We start from the raw sequence: 21,558 nt of genomic DNA on the forward strand, positions 1-21,558 counted from the left end.
ATGGCACTCAAAGGAATAGCCATTTTCCAGTTTTGGGGTTTGGTTTATAGTTTCTAAGTCAGTAAAAATATTTTTTAAGTAGTTTTTGATAATGGAATTTATATCTGTTTACTCTGTATTTGTGTGGCTTAAAAAATATTCATGTATGCTACTTGTGTACAGGTGCTTGGACCAAAAGTGTTGAATCCCCTAGAGCTGGAGTTACAGGTACAAACCTTGCATGGATGCTGGAAACTGAACTCTAGTCCTCAGCAAGAGCATCACATGCTCTTCACCACTGGTCTATCTCCAGTTCAGAAGCTTAGCTGTTTTAAAATAGAAAATATGAAACATGCTATCACCTTAGGGCCATAAACATGCCAGGCAAAGTATACAACCCTCTGGCTGCATATAATGACCCCCTCCCCACCCCCCACCCCTGTTTTGAGATAGCATTTCTCTATGTAGCTCTGGCTGTCCTGGACTCATCTTGTGTATCAGGCTGGCCTCAAACTCAGATCTACTTGCCTCTACCTCCAAAGTGCTAGGATTAAAGCGTTCGCCACCAAGCCTGGCTCTTCAGATCAAGTCTTATTATGTAGCCAAGATGGTTTTGAGCTCAATGAGTACAGGCTACCCTTAAACTTGCTTTGTAGCCAAGGCTAGCCTTGAAATCTTGACCCTTGTATATGCTACCTGGGTATAGTGTCTTGTATCTGTAATCTCAGCACTTTTCTTGCAGAGACAGGAAAAGTACTGTTTTGTGGCCAACCTAGTCCACATAGCTTGTTGGAAACCAGGGCATATAACAAAACTCAGTCGATGGCGTTCTGGGTCTTCTCAAGGGTATGTGCCCACTGCAGCTCTTCATTCTCAGAGACTTCAACACCAAAAATGCCTCACCTACTGCCTAACGTGGGTGTTAGTACCTTGTGAGGTATGTGATGTGAAAAATGATTTATTGTGACTCAATGACCCTGAGCCTTCTGATACTATTACCTCCTTCTAAGTGCTGGGATTACAAGCCCCTTGCTTGGTTTTATGCAATGCTGGGCTTCCTCCAAGAACTTCGGAGTACATCCCCAGCTGTTTTTTTTTTTTTTCAATACACATACATAACACAGTCTGTGATGTATGCTTGTATGACCATATGGAAGACAGAGACAACAGCTGATCAGATGTCTTCCTCAACCACTTTTCGCCTTTTTATTGGTCTTTTAGGATTTAAGTAAATGTTAACTTACTGTGTGTCATACAGGTAGCGTTGGAAGACAGCTTGGGGAAGTTACTTCTACTGTGGGTTCTGGAGAATCTAACTTGGTTGTGGGCTTCATGGCAGTTATCTTTAACTGCTGAGCCTAAGCCATTTCCTGGCCCTCCACCTTAGTTTTCAAAATTGTTTTACATTTTTTTTAAGATTTATTTTTATGATGTATACAGTGGCCTGCCTGTGTGTACAGCTTCACGCCAGAAGAGCACATCCCACCATGTGGTTGCTGGGAATTGAACTTGGGACCTCTGGAAGAGCAGCCAGTGCCCGTAACCTCTGGGCCATCTCTCCAGCCCCTACATTCATTTTTTAAAATGTGTATGGATGTCTTGCTGCATGTTTGTCTGGGTGCAGCTTGGTCCCTGTGGAAGCCAGAAGAGGGTGTTGGATCTCCTGGGACTAGAGTTAAAGATGGTTATGAGCCGCCACAAACCCAAGTGCTCAAGAGTAGTCAGTGCTTGTACTGTGCTACTTTGTGAGACACGATGTTTCACTGAACCGTTTGTTAGAATGCTAGCCTGTGAATCACCGTTTACAGACTGTGGAACCTACACTTGGTTTTATGTGGGGTTTAGGGATCTTAGCTCAGGTCTTCGTGCTGGTACAGCTCCATGGAGCCAAGCCATCATCTCACCTTGGTTTGGTTTTGTTTTTAAGAGATGTACTGTGTAACTTGGGCCAACTCAACATATTTTGAAACACATTTTTGTCTCCTTTTAAAAGATTTAGTTGTTTTCTGTGTGTGAGTGCTGGTGCCCAAGGGACCCAAAACCATCAGATGCTTCTGAGTTTGGGATTATAGGTGATAGAGAGCTACCTGCTAAGGGTGGTAACTCCTCCAGAAGAGATGTATGTTCCTAACTACTGGTGCCTCTGTAGCCTTTGCTTTATTGAACAGTCTCTACAGCCTAGGCCAGACTCAAACTTAATGGCCATCCAACCTCACTACTGAGTTCTGGGATTACAGGTGAGCCTGCTGTCCCTTGCTCTCATCTATGTGTATCTTTGGGAAAGGGTTTTACTATGTAGCTTTGTCCTCTGCCTGCTTGGGATTCACACCAAATGTTTTCAAGGTAAGTTTAGCAACATCAGCAAATCTAAATGAATAAATAACATCAGTTTGAATTGCTATTTTTTACTCTTTATATCATTTTCTAAGTTTTGGTGCCCACGGTTGGCAAATCATGGAAGTTTATACATACATACATTTACATATATACACATTTAAGTTTAAAGCCCCAGCTTCATTATTAAATCCTGTGCTTAGGCTGTTAGGTTAAATGGCAAGTATATATATACATTTAAATTAATCAGGAAAACATGAAATAATCCCAATTGGTAACTTTTGCTTTTGTGAACTAAGACATTTCCAAACAAAATCTTATTATAACTATTATAGCCTCGGGTATTTACAAGAAAAACACGTCCTTTAAGCACCCAATGTGGCCTGACAAGCTAGTAAGGTTCCCTTTTTATTAGGAACAGTCAGTATTCAGTGATTCCGATTCAGGTGTTAAAGGCATCAAGTTCACAAGATCATTACATTCATCCTTCAGATGAATGCCTTTAAACTGCTACACAAATCCCATCCCGGCAGCATTCAGGTTGTAGCTGACAATTTTCTTGCTTTGCATCGCTGGGGATCGAACCCAGAGCCTGATGCATTCTAGGCAAGTGCACTGTCACCAACCTATAGCCATTTCTGAACTAGAAAACATTTGCTATTTGGCAGCTGGTGTAGTGCATCAGTGCACTCGAGGCCTTTTGACGCCATTCTCTGTCGCAGTTTTCCTCTTCTGGGGTAATCCAGGCCCAGCTTCCTTATTCTGGAGTAAAGCAGCTTCTGACAGACGGTAATTATCCACACAAGGAGGGCTTTCCTAGGATGGGAAGAGGGAACGTTCAGATTTTAAGTTTGTAGGCACGAAGCAGTGGACTCTATTCTTTGTTTTTCCGTAAGAAAAGAGTACATGTTTCCAGTTTTTTGTTTGCTCAATTAGGGTGCTCATAGGAACCTGTGGGACAATGCTCAGATCTATACTAGACCCCCAGATAGGTATTTACAGGTAAAGTCTTAACTAGCAAGCAGCAAGGACATTAAAGCCTTTCTACCTGGCTCCAAGTCCCTGCTTTTTTCGCCTTTGTAGCCATTTTTCTATTTTCATAGATAGCATTCCCCCAAAGTAAATAACCAGTCTCTCTAAAACAGACAAGCTATTCTGTAGTACATTTTGTAGCCCCGAATGCCTCAGACTTGCAGTGATCCTCCTATCTTTAATGCGCAAGTGCTAGGATTGGAGGCCCAAACCACCATACCAATCGCACCTTTTGAGATGGTCACCAACAGGCCTATGTCCAGCTTCCTGGTGCCAAGATTATAAGCCAGGGCTACCATGTTTGCCTTCTGGGGTTTTAGAAACTGAACTCAAGTCCTTATTATACCAACTGAGCAAGTTCCTAGCTCCAGCCTTTTGACTGAATCATTCCTCTGGTAGCAATGATAAATTCTGACTAAATACATTAAGATGCTGGAGAATACCAAACAAATGCTACCAGGAAGTTTATACTTGGAAAGCTTGTACCTGTTTATTGTGTCTGTTTGGCTACCTAAAATTCTAACCGAAATAGCTTGAAGAACCAATCAGGAAAGCAACTATACTCCCACAGAAAATAAGGTTGGGAATCCCAACAAAGGCCAAACCCAGTCTGTGGAGCAGGGCCAAATCTTTGGCCTCTAATCCATGTATAGGAGACATGAGTTAAGGCTAAAATGTGCACTGATGGTTGTGCTGTTTCTTTTGTGGTTAAGTAAATGCAAGCAAACAGTACTCTTTAAAGGAAATGCCAAGATCTAGAGTTTCTACAGTTTATGCATGATATCCATGACGTGACCCAACAGAATATAACCCACTTTCAGCCAGAATTGTACTGAAGGCTAGAACCAGGGAGAGCATGGAGGCACACATGGGGCAGCTGAAGGAGCAGAGTTCTCAAAGCCAACTTGGACTACACAGTGAAACTGAAAACAAAACTGGAATATATAGTTAAAACTGACATATGAGCTACATCTTAAGGATTACTGAATGCTGAGAGAAACTGCAGATCTAATTTGATGCCTCACTCACCCACCGTGCACACATCACAACAACCAATCACAGTGATGCTAACAGTATGATGGCCAGATCTCTTTTAGAAAAAGTCTGGTACTGAATACCATGCAATCCTAGTGCCAGCAGACAGAAGCAGGAAGCCCAGCCAATTTAAGGCCAGCCTGACCACATAAACTAAATGTACATTTAGTCTATAGCCCAGCACTTGTACACATCTACCTCGGGAAAAGTGTGCCTGTTCATATTCAGTATCATCAACGATCTGAAGGGAAGCCATCAGGTGCTTTCTTCAGACAGAATGTTCTATAGTAAAAAGATTCCAGCAGGCACCATGACCTGGACACATGGACACTATGCCAAGTGAAGCTTGCTACAAAACAGTAGTATTCTCTAATGGCAGGTAAATGAAGCTCTCAGGCAAGATATATTCTGGGAACAAATAAAACAAGCTTATCTCCAGGGCTAGGCTAAAGGTCATTGAAAGGGGGCCCAAAGGGAAAAAGGGGGGGGGGGGCGCCAAGGATGCTTGTGAGATAAGATCATGCTCTTGATACTCAATGGAACTGTGAGCTACAATTTTCACTGTACAATAGCTCTTCTAAGAAAGCAATAAATACTGGATTCTAGTTAATGATATACATGCTAAGTCTTTGAGGGAATGCATGTTCTGATTTTTACAACTCTGAAATGCATAATAAAAGAGAGGAACTGATATGCAATAAAGCAGATTATTAAAATGTTTCTTGTGCAAATATTAACTTTAGACCTAGGAAACAAGTATATTGTTTAAACTTCATTCTTTTAGGGCTAGAGAGGACTTCGCAGTTAAGAGCACATAGTGTTCTTGCAAAGACCTGAGTTTGATTCTCAGCACCCACACTGGGCAGCTCACAGCTTCCTACAACACCAGCTCCAGGGGTATAACTCTCTTCTGAACTCCATGGACACCTGCACATGCCCGTGTGCATGCACACACACAATTTCAATGTTAAAAAAAAAAACAAATTTTAAGTTACCAATTTTTTCATTAAAAACTAATAGGGCTAGCAGATTCTTTTCATTCACAAAACAAAATATTAGGTCTGAAGAGCGACATGGTAGGCCTCTGTTACTGCTGGGCACTGAAGCCGAGTCCTCCGGCAGCAGTTCTCTTACATCTGAGCCGTCTCCCTAGTCCCTTTGCTTTCTTTATAGCCCAATATTTTTAAGAACTTGTAAAACATTTTAGAACTACTCATAAACTTCATATTAAAAAATGTTTATGTGTTCAATATAGAAATGGAACTAAACTGAAAGAGGCTGACTAGAGAATAGCAGACTATTAATTCTATTAGCAGCAAGCCATGATTTGAAGTGTGGCTACTTATTTGCAGCTATAAGCATACCTCTAGAAATAAGGAAGTGTGGGGCCAGCAAAATGACTCAACAAGTAAAGGTACTTGCCACCAGCCCGACAACTTGAAGTTGATCCTCTAAACCTACATGGTAGGAGAGAACCAACTCCTGCAAGTTATCCTCTGACTGGCACACGTGTGCCAACCCCCCCCCCCTACACACACACACACACACACACACACACACACACACGCACACCAGAAGTAAGGATAAAATGTGACAAACCAGCATGAGATAATCAGCAATATATTCTGTTTTCAAGCAGGCCATGTTCTGGGCAGCAGCCTCTGCTATGAAAACTCTGCAGTCATCAGGTTTCAGTTTATTGAAGTCACAAAAGAGATGTGTAGCATCTTTAAATAAAGGTACAGGGTGGCCGGGTAACACCTAATGAAAAACAACAAGTATCATAATCCCTTCATCCTCCAAAGTGACTCAGCTGTGAAGTATGTACTCAAGAACTGTACCTCAAAGGACAGGGAATGGAGACCTCACAGAAGCCTTGCTGGACAAGGCTGTGCAAACCTGCCCCTTGGATAGAAGTAAATTGATCCAGGACAAACCTTTCCTCCTCCTGCCTGAAGAAGGCGCTTGAACCCAGCTTCTCGGGGGCGATCAACACGTAAAATGGCCTTCCAGCCACTAAATGCTCCCTATTAAAAACAAAGGGGAGGGGAGTTTTAACATACTAAACACTCAAAATGCAGAGGTCATACATGAATTTATCTTTTTTGTTGTTTTGTTTTTTTGAGACAGGGTTTCTTTGTGTAGCCTTGGCTGTCCTGGACTCACTTGTAGACCAGGCTGGCCTCAAACTCAGAGATCTGCCTGCTTCTGTCTCCTGAGAGCTGGGATTAAAGGTGTGTGCCACCACACCAGGAGTTGCATGAATTTATCTTTGTTTAATGTCAATAAGTAACTTTGTCTTTTTTTTTCTTTTTAAATGTATATGGGTGTTCTGTCAGCATATATATACAAATACTGTGTATCACTTGTGTACAGTGCCTGTAGAGGTCAAAAGAGAGAGAGTCATATCCTCTGGAACAAGATTTACAGATCAACAGCCTTGCAGGTGATGGGAAGTGAATCTGAGTCCTCTGGGAAAACAGCAGGCACTCTTACCCCTGAGCCATCTCTCCAGCCCACAACAAAACAAACAACCCCCCTCACCCCACCCCTGCTGACAAAAGTTCATATAGCTCAGACTAACTTCCCAATGTAGCTGAGGCTAACTCTGACTCCTGATTCTCCTACCTGCCAAGTGCTAGGATTACAGGAGTACTCTACAGTAGACTTAATGTCAGCAAGTAACCTCCCACCCCCAATTATTTATTTGGGGAAATGGGTAGAAAGCTTATGCCAGAACATGCCCATGGAAGTCCGAGGACATCCAGCGGGAGTCAGTTCTATTTTTACCATTCAAGTCTTGAGGATCAAACTCAGTTGGTCAGGTTTGGCAGAAAGTGCCTTTCTAGCTGCTGAGCCATCCGACTGGGCCAACAGCCCTCTACCCTCTACTTGTGTCACAGGTAGCCAAGAGCATGAAACACACGTGGCCATAGTGTATAGCATGGTGTGTATCACTGAGCTGAGCTTCCAGCCGCTGACACGGGTTCAGTGAAAGCCTTACTTTAGAGGGTGGAGCCTTCATTATGTCTCACTTAAAAATATTTGGTATTTGGAAAAATTAAATACTTAAGTAAGATATAACACAACAAAAGACAGTAAAATTATTCTGAAAGAAAGGAAATACAGGCTAACTAAGCTTTCGAGAATGCAGAGACTCCATGGACCATCAGAGTGCTTTAATTGAGAGAAGCTTGGCTGTCCTGAGAGTTCTTTGACCGTCTGGGCAAACCTATTTTTCTTTAGCTAACAACTTAATTGTGGGATAATCCCATACAATATAAGTACTATTTTAAAATTTCAAAATACAAAGAACCATGTATTAAAAATGATCAAATATTAAAAGCAAATTTGTGACGTGGTAGATAGTTGTTGTATTATCACATTTAACAAAAGCACTAATGACAGGTCTGATGATAATAATAAAAGGGAACACAGCATCTCAAGATCTTGTAATTAAGATGCAAGTAAAAATAACAGATTCTTCTATTGAAAATGGATGCAAAAAGTCATTTAAGACTTCAAACTTCGGGGCTGGAGAGATGGCTCAGAAATTAAGAGCACTGGCTGCACTCCCAGAGGTCCTGAGTTCTGTATTCCTAGCAACCACGTGGTGGCTCACAGCCATCTATAATGTGAACTGGGGGCTGTGTGGGGCAGAGGGAAGGGACCAGCAAGAAAGGGAGGGCCAGGGAGGGAGACCAGTAGAGGGTGAAGATGGGCAAAGTACAATGATATATATGCACGAACAGCTATTAAAACTCATGATCTTCTACACTAGCTAAACAAAACAACAAGACAAAACAAAACTGGGTTTTACTGGTAAAATTTACAAGTTTGTTAACAGTGTTGTGATTTGTTGTCTAAACTTATAATTAATGTTAGCTTTCAATTAGCAATTAGAAAAAAAGGACATAATTTCCCTACTCAAAGTATGCAGACCTAGCTGGATGGTGGTGGAGCACGGCTTTAACTCTGGACAGAGGCAGGCGGATTGCTGTGAGTTCGAGGCCCGCCTGATCTACAAAGCAACTCCAGGACAGCCAAGGCTACACAGAGAAGGCTGTCCTGGACTTGCTTTGTAGAGATCCTCCTGTCTCTGCCTCCCGAGTGCTGGGATTAAAGGCATGCACCACCATGCCCGGCAGAAGACCCACATCTTATTGTATGGCACAATACTCTTTGTTTGTTTGTTTATTAGACAAGATCTCTCTACATAGCCTTGGACGTCCTGAAATTCAGTCATCCTCCTGCCTCTGTCTCCTAAGTGCTGGAATTAAAGGCATGCAGCACCTGCACAGCCACAACACGAATTTGAGTTCAGTGTAGAGTGCACAACTAAATATACCAAATAAGGAATGAAAGACAGCTAGAAATCCTTGGCTAACCATATCCTGCATCCCATTTGTAGTATCTGTGTGACAGTACCTCAACAACGCCCGCCTCTCGTCTTTGCTGGATCCTTTTCCTCCATCTCATTGCTGCGAGTGCTAGTTTTTGCTGGTGCTCAGTGACATCAGTGAGAGCAGCAAGTATGGAGCTACTTCCCCATTCATAGTCTTCTTCCTGGAAAATCAGGCCAGTGAGCCTCTGGGTTCAGTCTATTAAGATCAAAGCTGTATGTTCAATGGTTACATACAGAAAACACGAAACGTTTTGTGAATACATCGAAACACAGATTCATACAGTTTTATGTTAAGAATCAAGTACAGCTGGCTCTTTTATTTTTCCCCCAAGGCAGGGTTTTTCTGTGTAGCCTTGGTTGTCCTGGACTCCCTTTGTAGACCAGGCTGCCCTTGAACTCACAGAGACCTGCCTCTGCCTCTGCTGGGGTTACAGGCCTACACCACCACGCTTGACATCAGCTGGCTCTTAATTAAAACTAGAAACTCATTTCCCAAAAACACAGCCAGCAGCTGTATTTTGGTGGCTCAGTGACATTCTAGATATTTGGCTACACGGGAGCAGTCAGGAGGCATGGACTGATATAATTCCCAAGGAACTCAGATTGGAAGCTTCAGAAGCTACAGGGTAGATGCTAAGTATTAAAGAAAAAGGCTTACAATGAGGTATCTTGAAGTCGTCTCATATTAAGAGAATATCATTTCAATAGAAAGGCACTAAGTAACAAAAAGTGAGTAAGCTACAATGAAACTCATTTTTTTGTATGCCAACAAAAACATTTAAAAAAAAAAAAAAAAGAATATGGTCTTGAGAGATGTCTCAGCAGTTAAGAGCAAGCACTGACTGCTCTTGCAGAGGTCCTGAGTTCAATTCCCAGCAACCACATGGTGGCTCACACCCATCTATGTAATCTGGTTTCCTCTTCTGACACGTACGTATACATGCATATGGAACAGTCATATACATAAATAAATATTTTAAAAACTTAAAAAAAAAGAAAGAAAAGAAAAGGAATGCGAATAAAGCAACCTAACTCTGCAAACTTTTTGTTACTAAGATCCTTACACAACTGGTGTGATCTACATGGCCACATGTGGTCATTGACATTTACAAGAGAACCAGCCCTCATGGGACCGTGAGTACACACCTTCACAAAGTGCCCGGCTGTTCTGCAGGCCTCCAGGTAGGAGCGATGAAGCACCCACTTGCCGGCTGCCATGGAGGCTAAGTACTTCTCATTGCGCAGCGGGTACCCCACAACCATGTGTGTGCAGCTGGGGTCTGAGCACTGCTTCTCAATCACCGACCCACCTTGTGAAGAGAGAAATGAGCTCTACTAGTTTTCTTACCTTTCTAGAAAATAGTCATAAAACGTGCATAAAAAATTACTTACATAAAATGAACAACTCAAATAAAAACTTAAGACACAGATATGTAAAATTAATATTCACTTCAATTTATTGTCCCTTATCCTATGGCCTAGTAATTTGAATGTAGATTGGGGTTTTATAACAATCAAAATTCCAATGCTGACTCATGTGTACACTTGAAATTCAGGGCTTCACACCTGTGAAAAAAGTAACCTACACTGAGCCACAGCACCCCCATTCTCTACATTTAAAAATACTTTTTTATTTTTGTGTATGTGTATTTTGCCTGCATGTGTACCTGTGGGGGCCAGAAGAGGGTCTCAGACTCTAACACTGGAGTGACAAGATGGTTATGAGGCACCATGTGAGAACTGGGACCAGAACCCTGGCTGGCTGTCAATGCTCTGCGCCCTGAGCCGTGTCTCCGGGGTCTCCTAACCCTTTCTACAGTCTCACTGTGCAGCCCACGCTTGCTTCAGCCTCTCAGGTGCTGGGATTACAAGCTAGAGCTACCAACGCTTGGCCTTGTTATGGCGGAATGCTTTCTTTTGCTATGACAAGCTTTGCTAGCAGGTTCTGTTAGTATAAATATCTTGACTCTATTGAGCTAGCTAACAACTAAAACTGTAGTATAAATTCAGGTGGCTGTTTCAAATGAGTTAAAAGAAAAGCAAAAACATTTCACAGGTGTTTTATGCTGATTAAATGCTGAGCAAGTTTTCACCTGTTTCACCTGTTACTTCTTACTCCCCAGCATGTGGCTACTAGACAGTGCAGTGTGGCCCAGGTGGCCCTCGTCCTGTCCCTACTACAGTCCAGCTACAATATATCAGTTTGCCTCTCCCAGGTGTCAGAGGGAAAGTCTGGCAGCTGGGATAAGGGTAATATTACTGAGAAGTAATTCTGAGTGCTGGGAGGCACTTGTCCCAGGCTGAGTGAAACCTTTAAATTCTTAGGTCCTATGACTCAGTAATTGGTGTAGCAATTTGGATATAGATTAGAGCTTAATCTGATTTTAGAAAATCAGACTTAATTTGATTTTACAAAAATTAAAACCCTAATGCTGACTCAACATATAGGCTTAAATAACTTGCATGTGTTCTTTTCTCAATATCTCCCCATTACACATGGTAGAAATAGGATTGTCTTTGTATTCTAAATAAGTTGTAATAATGTTCTCAAGTAAATACCACAAGAAAAAGTTTTGGAAAAAATATGTAAAATATTGGTACCTAAGTTTTTAATCAGGTGACAGTAATCAATCCGTTCTTGAGGATTCAGAGATGACAACTGAAACACATACTGTTTTTGAGGGTTTTCATGAGTCCCATCCAGTGTTTGAATCTAGAATGCAACAGTTTTATTTTAGAAAAAAATTAACATTAAAATTACTATAAGGTATAGTTATTTTATAGTGACATTTTATCTAGTCTTCTAAGGTATCACCTATACAAACTGTAATTCAGAGAAATGCAGTTTTCAGTAGTGATGAGTCTGATGCAGCAAATAAACTCCCCCTCCAGCATAAGAACACCGCTCAAAGCTGCCACCACCACACCAACCGTCAGGTCAACAAACCTTGTCCATAGGCTGTGGAGCCACAGGTGGCTTGGCCAGGGGGAAAGCCATGCTGGAGGCCTGAGGCCCAGGGATCAGATGCCTATCTGCTGCTGGAGTTTCTGGGTCTTCAGAGCCTGGGTGCCCTGGGACTTCAGTCACACACAAAGCTGAGGGGGAGGAAGAAACACAGGATTATGTAGTGCACACATGTAACCGAGAACAAATTTTAGGGATACTCTCCCTTGTCTTGGCCAAAACAGAATGAATCATGAACTCTGCAATCACAAGTACACAAAGGCTGAGTGAGGCATGGTGGCGTCTGCTTGTAACCCCAGCAACGTACGGCCAAGACAAGCTCTCAGGTTTGAGACCTCCATGGGTACAGCCCTGCCTCAAAAATAAGCAATACATGTAGAGGAGACGAGTTCATTTCTCCAGCCTATGAATAAATGTAACTAAGTTAACTCTGAAGGGCACATGTGTTCCTTGGGTGGAGTGAACCCTTCCTTTCAAAACTGATCTTTTCATCACTGTAACATAACCAAGTTTGTAAGATGAAAGCAATTCTTGGAGAAAATCAGAGGCCAAAACTGTATATTATCCAGCACAGGAAGATAACCTTACCCAGTATGAAGGGGGGAAAAACTCACTTAAGCCAAAGAATAGCAAACACTACCTAACAGACAGAAAAGAGGCTAGAAAGAAAACAAAAAAACAAACAAAACAGAACTAGCACATGCCTTTAATACCAATACTTGGGAGGCCGAGGCAGGTGGGTCACTATGAGTTCAAGGCTAGCCTAGTCTACAAAGTGAGTCCAGGGCAGCCATGGTAACACAGAGAAGCCCTGTCTCCAAAAACCATAAACCTACACAGAGAAACCCTGTCTTGAAAGAACAAAAACAAAAACAAAAATAAAAAAAACAAAACAAAAAACCCCAGTCAACCAAAAACCAAACCAAACCAAACAAAAAACCTCTGCTTAATCCTAAATTTCTAAATTTAAAGATCAAAAAACATTTTTCAACTGACTGATATAGTACTAAACTTCATTTTCATCTGCACGTGCAATACAGAGAACCACAGTGTCTTTAAGAGATCAACTCAGTACAAACAAATAGGATTTTCTTATTACCCTGCTCAGCAATTTCTGAATGGTCTACAGTCTGTGGAGAGGGAGAATCGCCCAGTTTTCTTATGTCAAGCTGAAGCTCAGAATGCTGTGTGGGGTGGCTGGGCCACTGTAAGTTGCTGGCGAGCCTCGCTCTCTCCTCCCGTGCTGTGGGGTCATCCCAAATGATCTGCTCGTTCTGGGAGGGCTCTGTGTTGGTGTCAGGCACTATCTGTCGAGACTGCCTAAGGAATAAAAGAGACAATTAAATATAACAGCCACTACTGAAGCCAGGTGCATAAAATCGGTAAGTATTATATACACAATATTTGTTGAATAAATCAATCAAACATATCCTTTTTCTTTTTTTGCATATAGCGTCTTTTTATGGCAAGTATGGCTTTAAACTTGAGGTAAGCATCTTGCTTCTGTCTCCCAAGTCCTAAGATTATAGGCATACATCCTAGTTTGCTTTCCACTGCCATGATAAGACACAATGACCAAAAGCAGCTTGGAGAGGAAAGGGGTTATTTCGGCTTACAACTGTAGCCCATCACGGACAGAAGGCAGGACAGGAACTCAACCAAGAACCTGAGGCAGGACTAAAGCAGACTCTAGGAGTATGCTTACTGACTTGCTTTCCAAGGCTTGCTCAGCTTTGCTTCCTAATACAACCCAAGACCACTGCTTAGAGGAGCCACCACGCAGTAGGCAGGGCCCTCCTACATCAATCATCAGTAAAGATGTTCCAGGGATGTAACAACATGCCAAAGTGGTGGAGGCATTTTCTCAAGTGAGGTTTCTCTTCCTACATGACCCTAGCTTGTGCCAAGTTTAAAAAAACCTAGCCAGCATGGCGTGCACCAATATATCAAGTAAATTTGTTTTGTTGTGTTTTGTAGACAGGGTTTCTCTGTGTAGCCTTGGATGCCCGGGACTTGCTTTGTAGACCAGGCTGGCCTCGATCCACTTGCCTCTGCCTCCTCGGGTACTGAGGTTACAGGTATGTGCCACTCAATGCAGTTTCAAATGTTTATGTACTTGTATTTCAAAAAATATTGTCTTTTTAAAAATTTTAAATAATGCTGCATTTTAAAATGGGATCCTTTTTAAAAAATATTTTATTAATTTATTCATATTACATCTCAATTGTTATCCCATCCCTTGTATCCTCCCATTCCTCCCTCCCTTCCGCTTCCCCCTACTCCCCTCCCCTATGTCTGTGACTGAGGGGGACCTCCTCCCTCTGTATATGCTCATAGAGTATCAAGTCTCTTCTTGGTAACCTGTTATCCTTCCTCTGAGTGCCACCAGGCCTCCCCATCCAGGGGACATGGTCAAATATGGGGCACCAGAATTCATGTGAAAGTCAGTCCCCACTCTCCACTCAACTGTGGAGAATGTCCTGTCCATTGGCTAGATCTGGGAAGGGGTTCAAAGTTTACCACACGTATTGTCCTTGGCTGGTGCCATAGTTTGAGCAGGACCCCTGGGCCCAAATCTGCCTATCATAATGTTCTTCTTATAGGTTTCTAGGACCCTCTGGATCCTTCTATTTTCCCCATTCTCCCATGCTTCTCTCACCTAGAGTGCCAATAGGATGTCCTTCCCTCTGTCCCACTTTCCTGGTAAGTGAAGACTTTCATGGGACATGCCCCTTGGGTTAGTGTCCAGACATAAATGTACTATGGTTTCTTTATCCATTCTTCTACTGAGGGACACTTAGGCTGTTTCCATGTGTCTGTCCCACTTTCCTGGTAAGTGAAGACTTTCATGGGACATGCCCCTTGGGCTAGTGTCCAGACATAAATGTACTATGGTTTCTTTATCCATTCTTCTACTGAGGGACACTTAGGCTGTTTCCATGTTATGGCTATTATGAATAACGCCTCTATGAACATGGCTGAGCATATATCCCTGTTGTGTGGTGGAGCATTTTCTGGGTATATTCCAAGGAGTGGAATAGCTGAATCTTGAGGAAACCCTATTCCCAAAAAGGGGATCTTTTTAATTCTACAAGCTAGTAAATGTGATGTTTAGAAAGCTGTAGCTACTGAGTTTAATAATTGCACTTTAAACTTTCTTTTAAAGATGGGTAGACTCTATAGCCCATATTGGCCTCCACTTTCTCTGCAGTGAAGAATAACTCTGAACTCCTGATATTCCCTCTTCTAGTTTCCATGTGTTAGGATTAAGGGGTGTAATAGTTAAGTTATATTTTGTTGTTTTTTGAGGCAGGGTCTCACTATGTAGCTCTGTCTGTCCTGGGACTCACAGTGTAGACCAGGTTGGTCTTGAACTAATAGAGATCCACTTGCCTCTGCCTCCTGAGTGCTAGGACTAAAGGCACATGCTACTATACTCAGCTTTAAATTGTATTTCTGACATGACACTGAAGCTATAACTAATGGGTCTTTTGACCCTTGCTGAACAAAATTTCCAGTCTATGATAGACCACTTACTGAATTATGAATACATTAAAACATTTTCAAGTATTTTCTTTCTTCATCTGCATGTGTGTGTGTGCACACATAATTGTGGGTTCCCAGGGAGACCAGAAGACGGTGCTGGATGTTCTCGACCTGTAGTCACAGGCAGCTATGAGCACCCCCATGTAAGTGCTGAAAACCCAACTTGGGTTTTCTATAAGAGCAGCAAGCATTCCTAACTGCTCTCTCTCCAGCCCCTTAAAAATATTTTCTTTACATTTATTTGTTTACTTTGTGTGTGTGTACAGACGCACTACAGTGAACTTATATGGGGTCAGAGGAAAACAGACACATGCATAGAGGGGCGGGGGAAGAGCTGAGCACACAAGCATTTATAGACTTTCTGCTTGTATTATTAAGATAGGGTCTATTATACAGTCTAGGCTGGCCGTAAGCTTGGCATCTTCCTGACTCCATCTCCCAAGGGCTGGATTATAGGCCTGTGCCAACCCCAACCTCACCTAGGTATATACAGTGTTAGTGAGTGGCCAGTGCCTTTAACCGCAGCGCTCAGTAGGCGGTGGCAGGAGGAGCTCTGTAAACTCAAGGCCAGCCTGGTCTATATATTGTGTTCCAGCACAGCAAGGGTTATATTCCAAACTTGGCGGGTGCAGAGGCAGGCAATAATCTTTTTGAGTTTAGCTGGAACTACATAGTGAAACCCTGTCTTAAAATTCAACCAGCCAACCAACCAGCCCCAGTCTCAGATGATCTGACCTGGTACAAAGCTAAGAACATGCCCTGCACTGTTGGGGAAGAGCCATTTTTCTCAGAATTCAAAATGAACTCAAAGTCAGCAAGCACTCAAGAGCTTTCAGCACACAATTAGATTTTTCCTTCAGCAAGAAAATGGTATTGGTGGGCACAGTAACGCAGCACTTGGTAAACTGAGGAAGAAAGACACAAAGTTTGAGGCCCACTTTGGCTACTCAGCAAGAAAAAGAGGTTAAGCTGGGAGTGGTAGTAGACACCTGTAATCCCAGCACGCGGGAGGCTGAAGCAGGAGAACTGGGCGTTTAGGGTTAACACTGGTTATACAGTAAGTTGCAGGGTAGCCTGGGATAAGACCTCTCAAAAATACAAAGAGAGAAAAATACTCTTATAACACCGAGCTTAAGTTATACTGCACTAAGAACTGCGGTCACCTTTCTTAGAAAACAAATAGCAGTAAAATTAAATAAATAAATAAAATGTACATACAATTCCAATAAGAAATAAAAAGGGAGCAGGGAGCAGTTGAAGACCTATGTCCAAATGTTCAATCCCTAGACGCTACTAGGAGTGGAAAAGGCTGAGCCCTACAATGTTGTCCTTTGACCTCACCACGAGTACTATGGTATGCATGTATCCATGCCCACACACCACACACTCAAACACACGATAATAAAAATGTTCAAAACATGTTCTACATACTATGTACACATTCACTGTTCAATGCTAACACTAAGGAACAGAGAGGGCTGACTGCCCACCACCGTGTCTGCTTCAAATGGAAGAGTGAGGCTAGGCGTGGTGGCGCATGCCTGTAATCCCAGCACTCGGGAGGCAGAGGCAGGTGGATCTCTGTGAGTTCGAGGCCAGCCTGGTCTACAAAGTGAGTCTACGAGAGCCAGGGCTACACAGAGAAACCCTGTCTCAAAAAACAAAAACAAAAACAAATCAAATAGGAAGAGTGGACCCTAAAATCCCATACCTCAAAGTAAGGGCTGTACAACTGCTGTGCAAGACAGAGGAATACCCATTAGCAACGGACAAAAGGTTACGGTGGGATATAATGTAGTGTTTGAGCTAAATAAGGCCCCAACACAAACCCCTTCACTGGGCTTAATATTGTAAGCTTGTTTCATTTAAAAAAAAAAAAGAATCAGCCTAGCCCATCAATCTAAATCAATCTAAGCCTCCGCCAGGCGCTTTCCTGCTCTCAGGCTGCCGCCGCCACACAAACCTCAGTGCCTCCAGGACTCGGCTTCGCCCACTCCGCGCAGAGCGAGCGCTGTCTGGAGTTGAAGAAGCACTGTTACAACTGCTTCTTGAAAGGCACGTCCTCTGCGCCTGCATCTTCACAATGCAGGTTGCTGACATGATCTCTTGCAGTTGCTTCTGGAAGTTTTCTCTCATCTCTAAAGCCTGTGTCAGAGCTTGAAACAAATACAGGAATCAATACCAGTTAAGAGAAATCTGTCCCCTCTCCTTTGTCCTCGTCTCTTGCTGTTCTTGAAGATAGTCAGGCTGACCCCTCAATTGCGATCCCTCTGCCTCAGTTTCTGGAGTGCTGGGATTACAGGCGTGCATCACCTTACCCAGTTACAAACTTCTCTTGTCATCCTATCATATTATTTTGTATATATCTGTTGAACAAACAAATTGTTGCCATTGACTGAATACGTCACAAAACACAAAGGCAGCTACATGGACTGTATCTGCAGTGATGAGAGCTCTGTTGGAGGAAGACTTATTAGTCCCTTTGAAGAGATCCCTACTTGCTTCTGATGCTTTCTCATTGGTGCAAACTACACTGAGATTCATACAGTCTTCTCTATGCACCTGATTTTCTTCAATTGCTCTAACTGTTCATTTGCTTTTGGAGAGCCCAAGTTAGACTTGAGCTCTCCTTCCTCAAATTCTGGGATTACTGCTGTAGAAGCACTGGGCCAATCTTTCACTAATCCCTGAAAACACAGACCACAACATATCTATCTTTTCTTTCTTTTACAGACTAGACACTGAAGTAAATACAAATAAGTATTTTTGGAATGAGTAGAGCAGAACTAAAAGGTAAGTCAGAAGGAAAGTTCTGGTAGGCAGAATATATAAGGAGAAGCCAGAGAATAATCTGTTAGAAGAGAACATACACATCTAAATAAAATAATCAGTGCAGCACTATTTGTAATACCAAAAAAAGTATTAAAAACAAAAACCCAAAAACCTGGTAATGCCAATTAACACGGACAAAATAGAGCAGGGCAGTCCAAGACTACAGGAAATTAAGCTACACTGAAGCAGCTGCTGTGCAGGCACATCTTGCTTTATCGTATTTCACAAACCCAGGTTCTACGGCTTGAGTGTACACCTACCTCATGTGGGTTGAAACTTGGCGTGTGCTGTGGTGCAGTGGGTAGATCCCTTAGGAGGTGAGGCCTCGTCTGACTGAGGTGGCTGGGTCTTGAGGAACACTGCCCCGGAAGCAATGAATGTCATTGTCAGGGGGACTCCGGCTAGTGCTATTCTAGATTGCTATGACAAGAGTAAGCCTGGTCTAACTCGTTTCCAGTCTTTCCCTGTGATGACACTCGCCCAGCTGCACTCTTTCCTTTTCTGATAAGCATTTCTGCCATGACAGGATGCAGCCAGAACGTCTTCACCAGGGTTCAAACCAACCCAGCCGTGACTCTCATTCTCTAAGGTTGTTTGAGCTAAAATGTCCCCTTTCTTTATATATTTTTTTACCCAGCTCTGGGCATTTCTTCTCACAGCAACAGAAAACAAAACAATAAAACAATACATGTGGCAACCATGTGTTAACAGTTGTCCAGCCCTTCCCAATAACTCTGTGTGGTCGTCCATGACCAGTGACCACACCAGTACAAATGCACACTTAAAAGCAAATTTAGTTCGATTCGAACTAGAAAGATGGCTCAGAGGTTAAGAGCACTGTCTGCTCTTCCAAAGGTACTGAGTTCAATTCCCAGAAACCACATCGTGGCTCACAACCATCTATACTGAGATCTAGCACCCTCTTCTAGTATTTAGGTGTACATGCAGGCAGAATACTGTATGTGGAATAAATAAATTTTTTTTAAAATTTTGATTTCAGCTGTGTGATGGTGGCAGCCCATGCCTTTAATCCCAGCACCAGGGAGGCAGAGTTAGGCAGATTTCTGGGAACTTGAGGGCAGCATGGAACACAGTTCGTATCCTTCAGTGGTGTTAAGTACTCGAGTGAAAAGAAGAGTCACACCTTCTATCTAGCTCTAAAGTGAAGCTAGCAATGACTGAGTCAAGTGCGGAAGGCATGCATGGAAGCCGAGTTAGGTCAAAAGGCCATGCTTCTTATGCTGAACAGTTAAGCCATGAATACAAAGAGAAAATTCTTGGAAGAAATTCAAAGTGCTACCAGTAAGTACACAGCTTAATGAAGCTGCAGGTGACTACACTACACAGCTGACCTACACTGGACGAAGATGCCTCTCTAGGGCTGTTTAAAAGAGAAGTCATTGTCTGGCTTCAAAGCTAGAAGGCCAACCTTCTGTTAGTGGCAAATGCAGCTGGGGCTTTAAGTCAAAACAAATGTTCTCAAAAGTAAGAAGCAAAAGAGGGTGTGGTGGCCCACATCTACTCCCAGCACTCGGAGGAAGAGACCGGCAGGCGGGTCTCTGGTTTTGAGGCCAGCCTGGTCTACAGCCAGCATTACAGAGAAACTCTGTCTTTGGAGGGGGGAGGGGGTAGAGAGTGAAAAGTGTCTCACCTCCTTTACAGTCATTTCTTCCATCCCCATTCAATAGTCCTGACTCTTGGTTATTCGTGACCGTATTGTTTGCCTCATGTTCTTCTACAGACAACTGATCTGGCTATTCAAAGAGAAAATTGGTAACTTCTCAAACAAAGTCTCCACATAAAATTTCACAGAGGTCTACATCCAGCTTAAGAGGGATACACATACACACTGTCCACACTACCTACCTCGTCGTCATCCATAGATGCAGAAACTGCTAAGGGTACCCGGCTGTTACAGAGCCGGCCATCTTCCACTGTACTGATGTCCAGGCTCATCTTGGGATTGTAAGTGTGTGGATAAAGAGATTCAGGAAGATGCTTATGCTCTTGAGCACACTGAAATATAAGTGTGCATTTTAGAAAGCAGTTTACAGTGAAAAACTATCATGTAAATAACAAATTGGGGCCTGAGAGATGACTTGGGCAGAAAATGTCCTTGCCCTATTAATTTGGTGGCCTGAGTTCAATCCTCGGAACCATAATAAAAGAAGAAGTAGTAAAACGACCCTCACACACAGCCATGCACACACAGTAATAAGTTGAACACATTGCCCTCGCTTTTAAAATGTAATATCTATCAGAGTGTAAGCTCTAATTCTGACTGTGCACTTAGCAAGGTACCAACCACTCCACAGAGCACCAAGAAAAGAAGCTATAAAGTGTATCTGCATGCTAAATCAGCTCTCCTCAAATAGTATACATTTTTCATAGAATTTTTAAGTTGCATTTCTATCTATTTATATTATGTGTGGGGGGCGAAAGGTAGGGATGGTACACATGTGGGGTGTGGAGGTCAGGAGACACCTGTGGGAGTTGGTTCTCTCCTTCCACTGTGTGGGTCCCAGAAACCAGATTCAGGCTTGGTGGTAAGAGTCTTTACCTTCCAAGCCTTTTATTTTACCCACTCTTCATACAATTTTCAATGAGGGAAAGAAATCAGAATAAAAGTATTAATCTTTTAAAAAAGATTTATTTTTTTTATTATGTATAAAGTGTTCTGCTTGCATGTACACATGCATACCAAAAGAAGGCATCAGATTTCATTATAGATGGTTGTGAGCCACCATATGGTTGCTGGGAATTGAGCTCAGGACCTTTGGAAGAGCAGACAGTGCTCTTATTTGGTAAATATTTAAGGAATAAAAATCTGGAGTCCTGATGCTAAAACAACACAATCCTCATATATGTATATCTGATCCACACATAGCTCAGATCTTAAGAGTGCTCAAAGGCTCTTATGTTATGAGCACAGTCTGACTCCCTTGGGTGAGCCCTGGAAGGAAGCAGGCGACTCTGACCCCTTTCTGCCGTCTCTCTGGCACTCCTCAGCCATGAAGTGAGCAGTTATTGCCACCATTAGCCAAGTTACCAAATTTGCATTCACTGAAACTGGCTTGTGCTCTGAAACGTTTGTACATTTTCAACCAACTAAGAAGGGAGAAGCACCGCTTACCTCTAAAAGCCAATGCTCAGAAACAATGTGCACCCCTCTTTCTTTTGCAGATTTGTACTCTCGATTATTATCATTTGCCCGACCCTGATAAATAAAATGAGTCACCGTCTCATCAAAACTCCACCTGAAACAACCAAAATGCCAAAAGGAATGATCGAGGGAAACAGCAGTCCACTCTGAACCGAACATTCTGACATGCAGAACTCAGAGCACTAGAAGCTAGGCAAGAATAATAAAATGGCAGGTTTTGACAAATGTTAGTGGCTCCATTTCCAAATATGCAGTGTAAGAAGAAGA

The 21,558-nt window shown here is 42.6% G+C and overlaps 1 protein-coding gene across 2 annotated transcripts in view; it reads right to left on the bottom strand.

Moving 5' to 3' along the window:
* Window positions 1–2,368: 2,368 nt before the first annotated feature.
* TOPBP1 (DNA topoisomerase II binding protein 1) overlaps window positions 2,369–21,558 on the bottom strand; it is a 46,947-nt gene continuing 27,757 nt past the window's right edge. For both annotated transcript variants that reach the window (XM_084753540.1, XM_084753541.1), the window contains 12 exons: window positions 21,262–21,385; window positions 19,995–20,144; window positions 19,780–19,882; window positions 17,260–17,452; window positions 12,850–13,070; window positions 11,733–11,881; window positions 11,387–11,498; window positions 9,932–10,095; window positions 8,809–8,946; window positions 6,318–6,407; window positions 5,980–6,141; window positions 2,369–3,129 (listed from right to left, as the gene is read on the bottom strand). In XM_084753540.1, coding sequence (XP_084609666.1) covers window positions 2,995–3,129; window positions 5,980–6,141; window positions 6,318–6,407; window positions 8,809–8,946; window positions 9,932–10,095; window positions 11,387–11,498; window positions 11,733–11,881; window positions 12,850–13,070; window positions 17,260–17,452; window positions 19,780–19,882; window positions 19,995–20,144; window positions 21,262–21,385 — 1,741 coding nt within the window. In that variant the 3' untranslated portion in view covers window positions 2,369–2,994. The remainder of the gene's footprint in view (window positions 3,130–5,979; window positions 6,142–6,317; window positions 6,408–8,808; window positions 8,947–9,931; window positions 10,096–11,386; window positions 11,499–11,732; window positions 11,882–12,849; window positions 13,071–17,259; window positions 17,453–19,779; window positions 19,883–19,994; window positions 20,145–21,261; window positions 21,386–21,558) is intronic.

The sequence above is a fragment of the Acomys minous genome, assembly GCF_964271855.1.
Source record: "Acomys minous genome assembly, chromosome: 13".
Lineage (NCBI taxonomy): Eukaryota > Metazoa > Chordata > Mammalia > Rodentia > Muridae > Acomys > Acomys minous.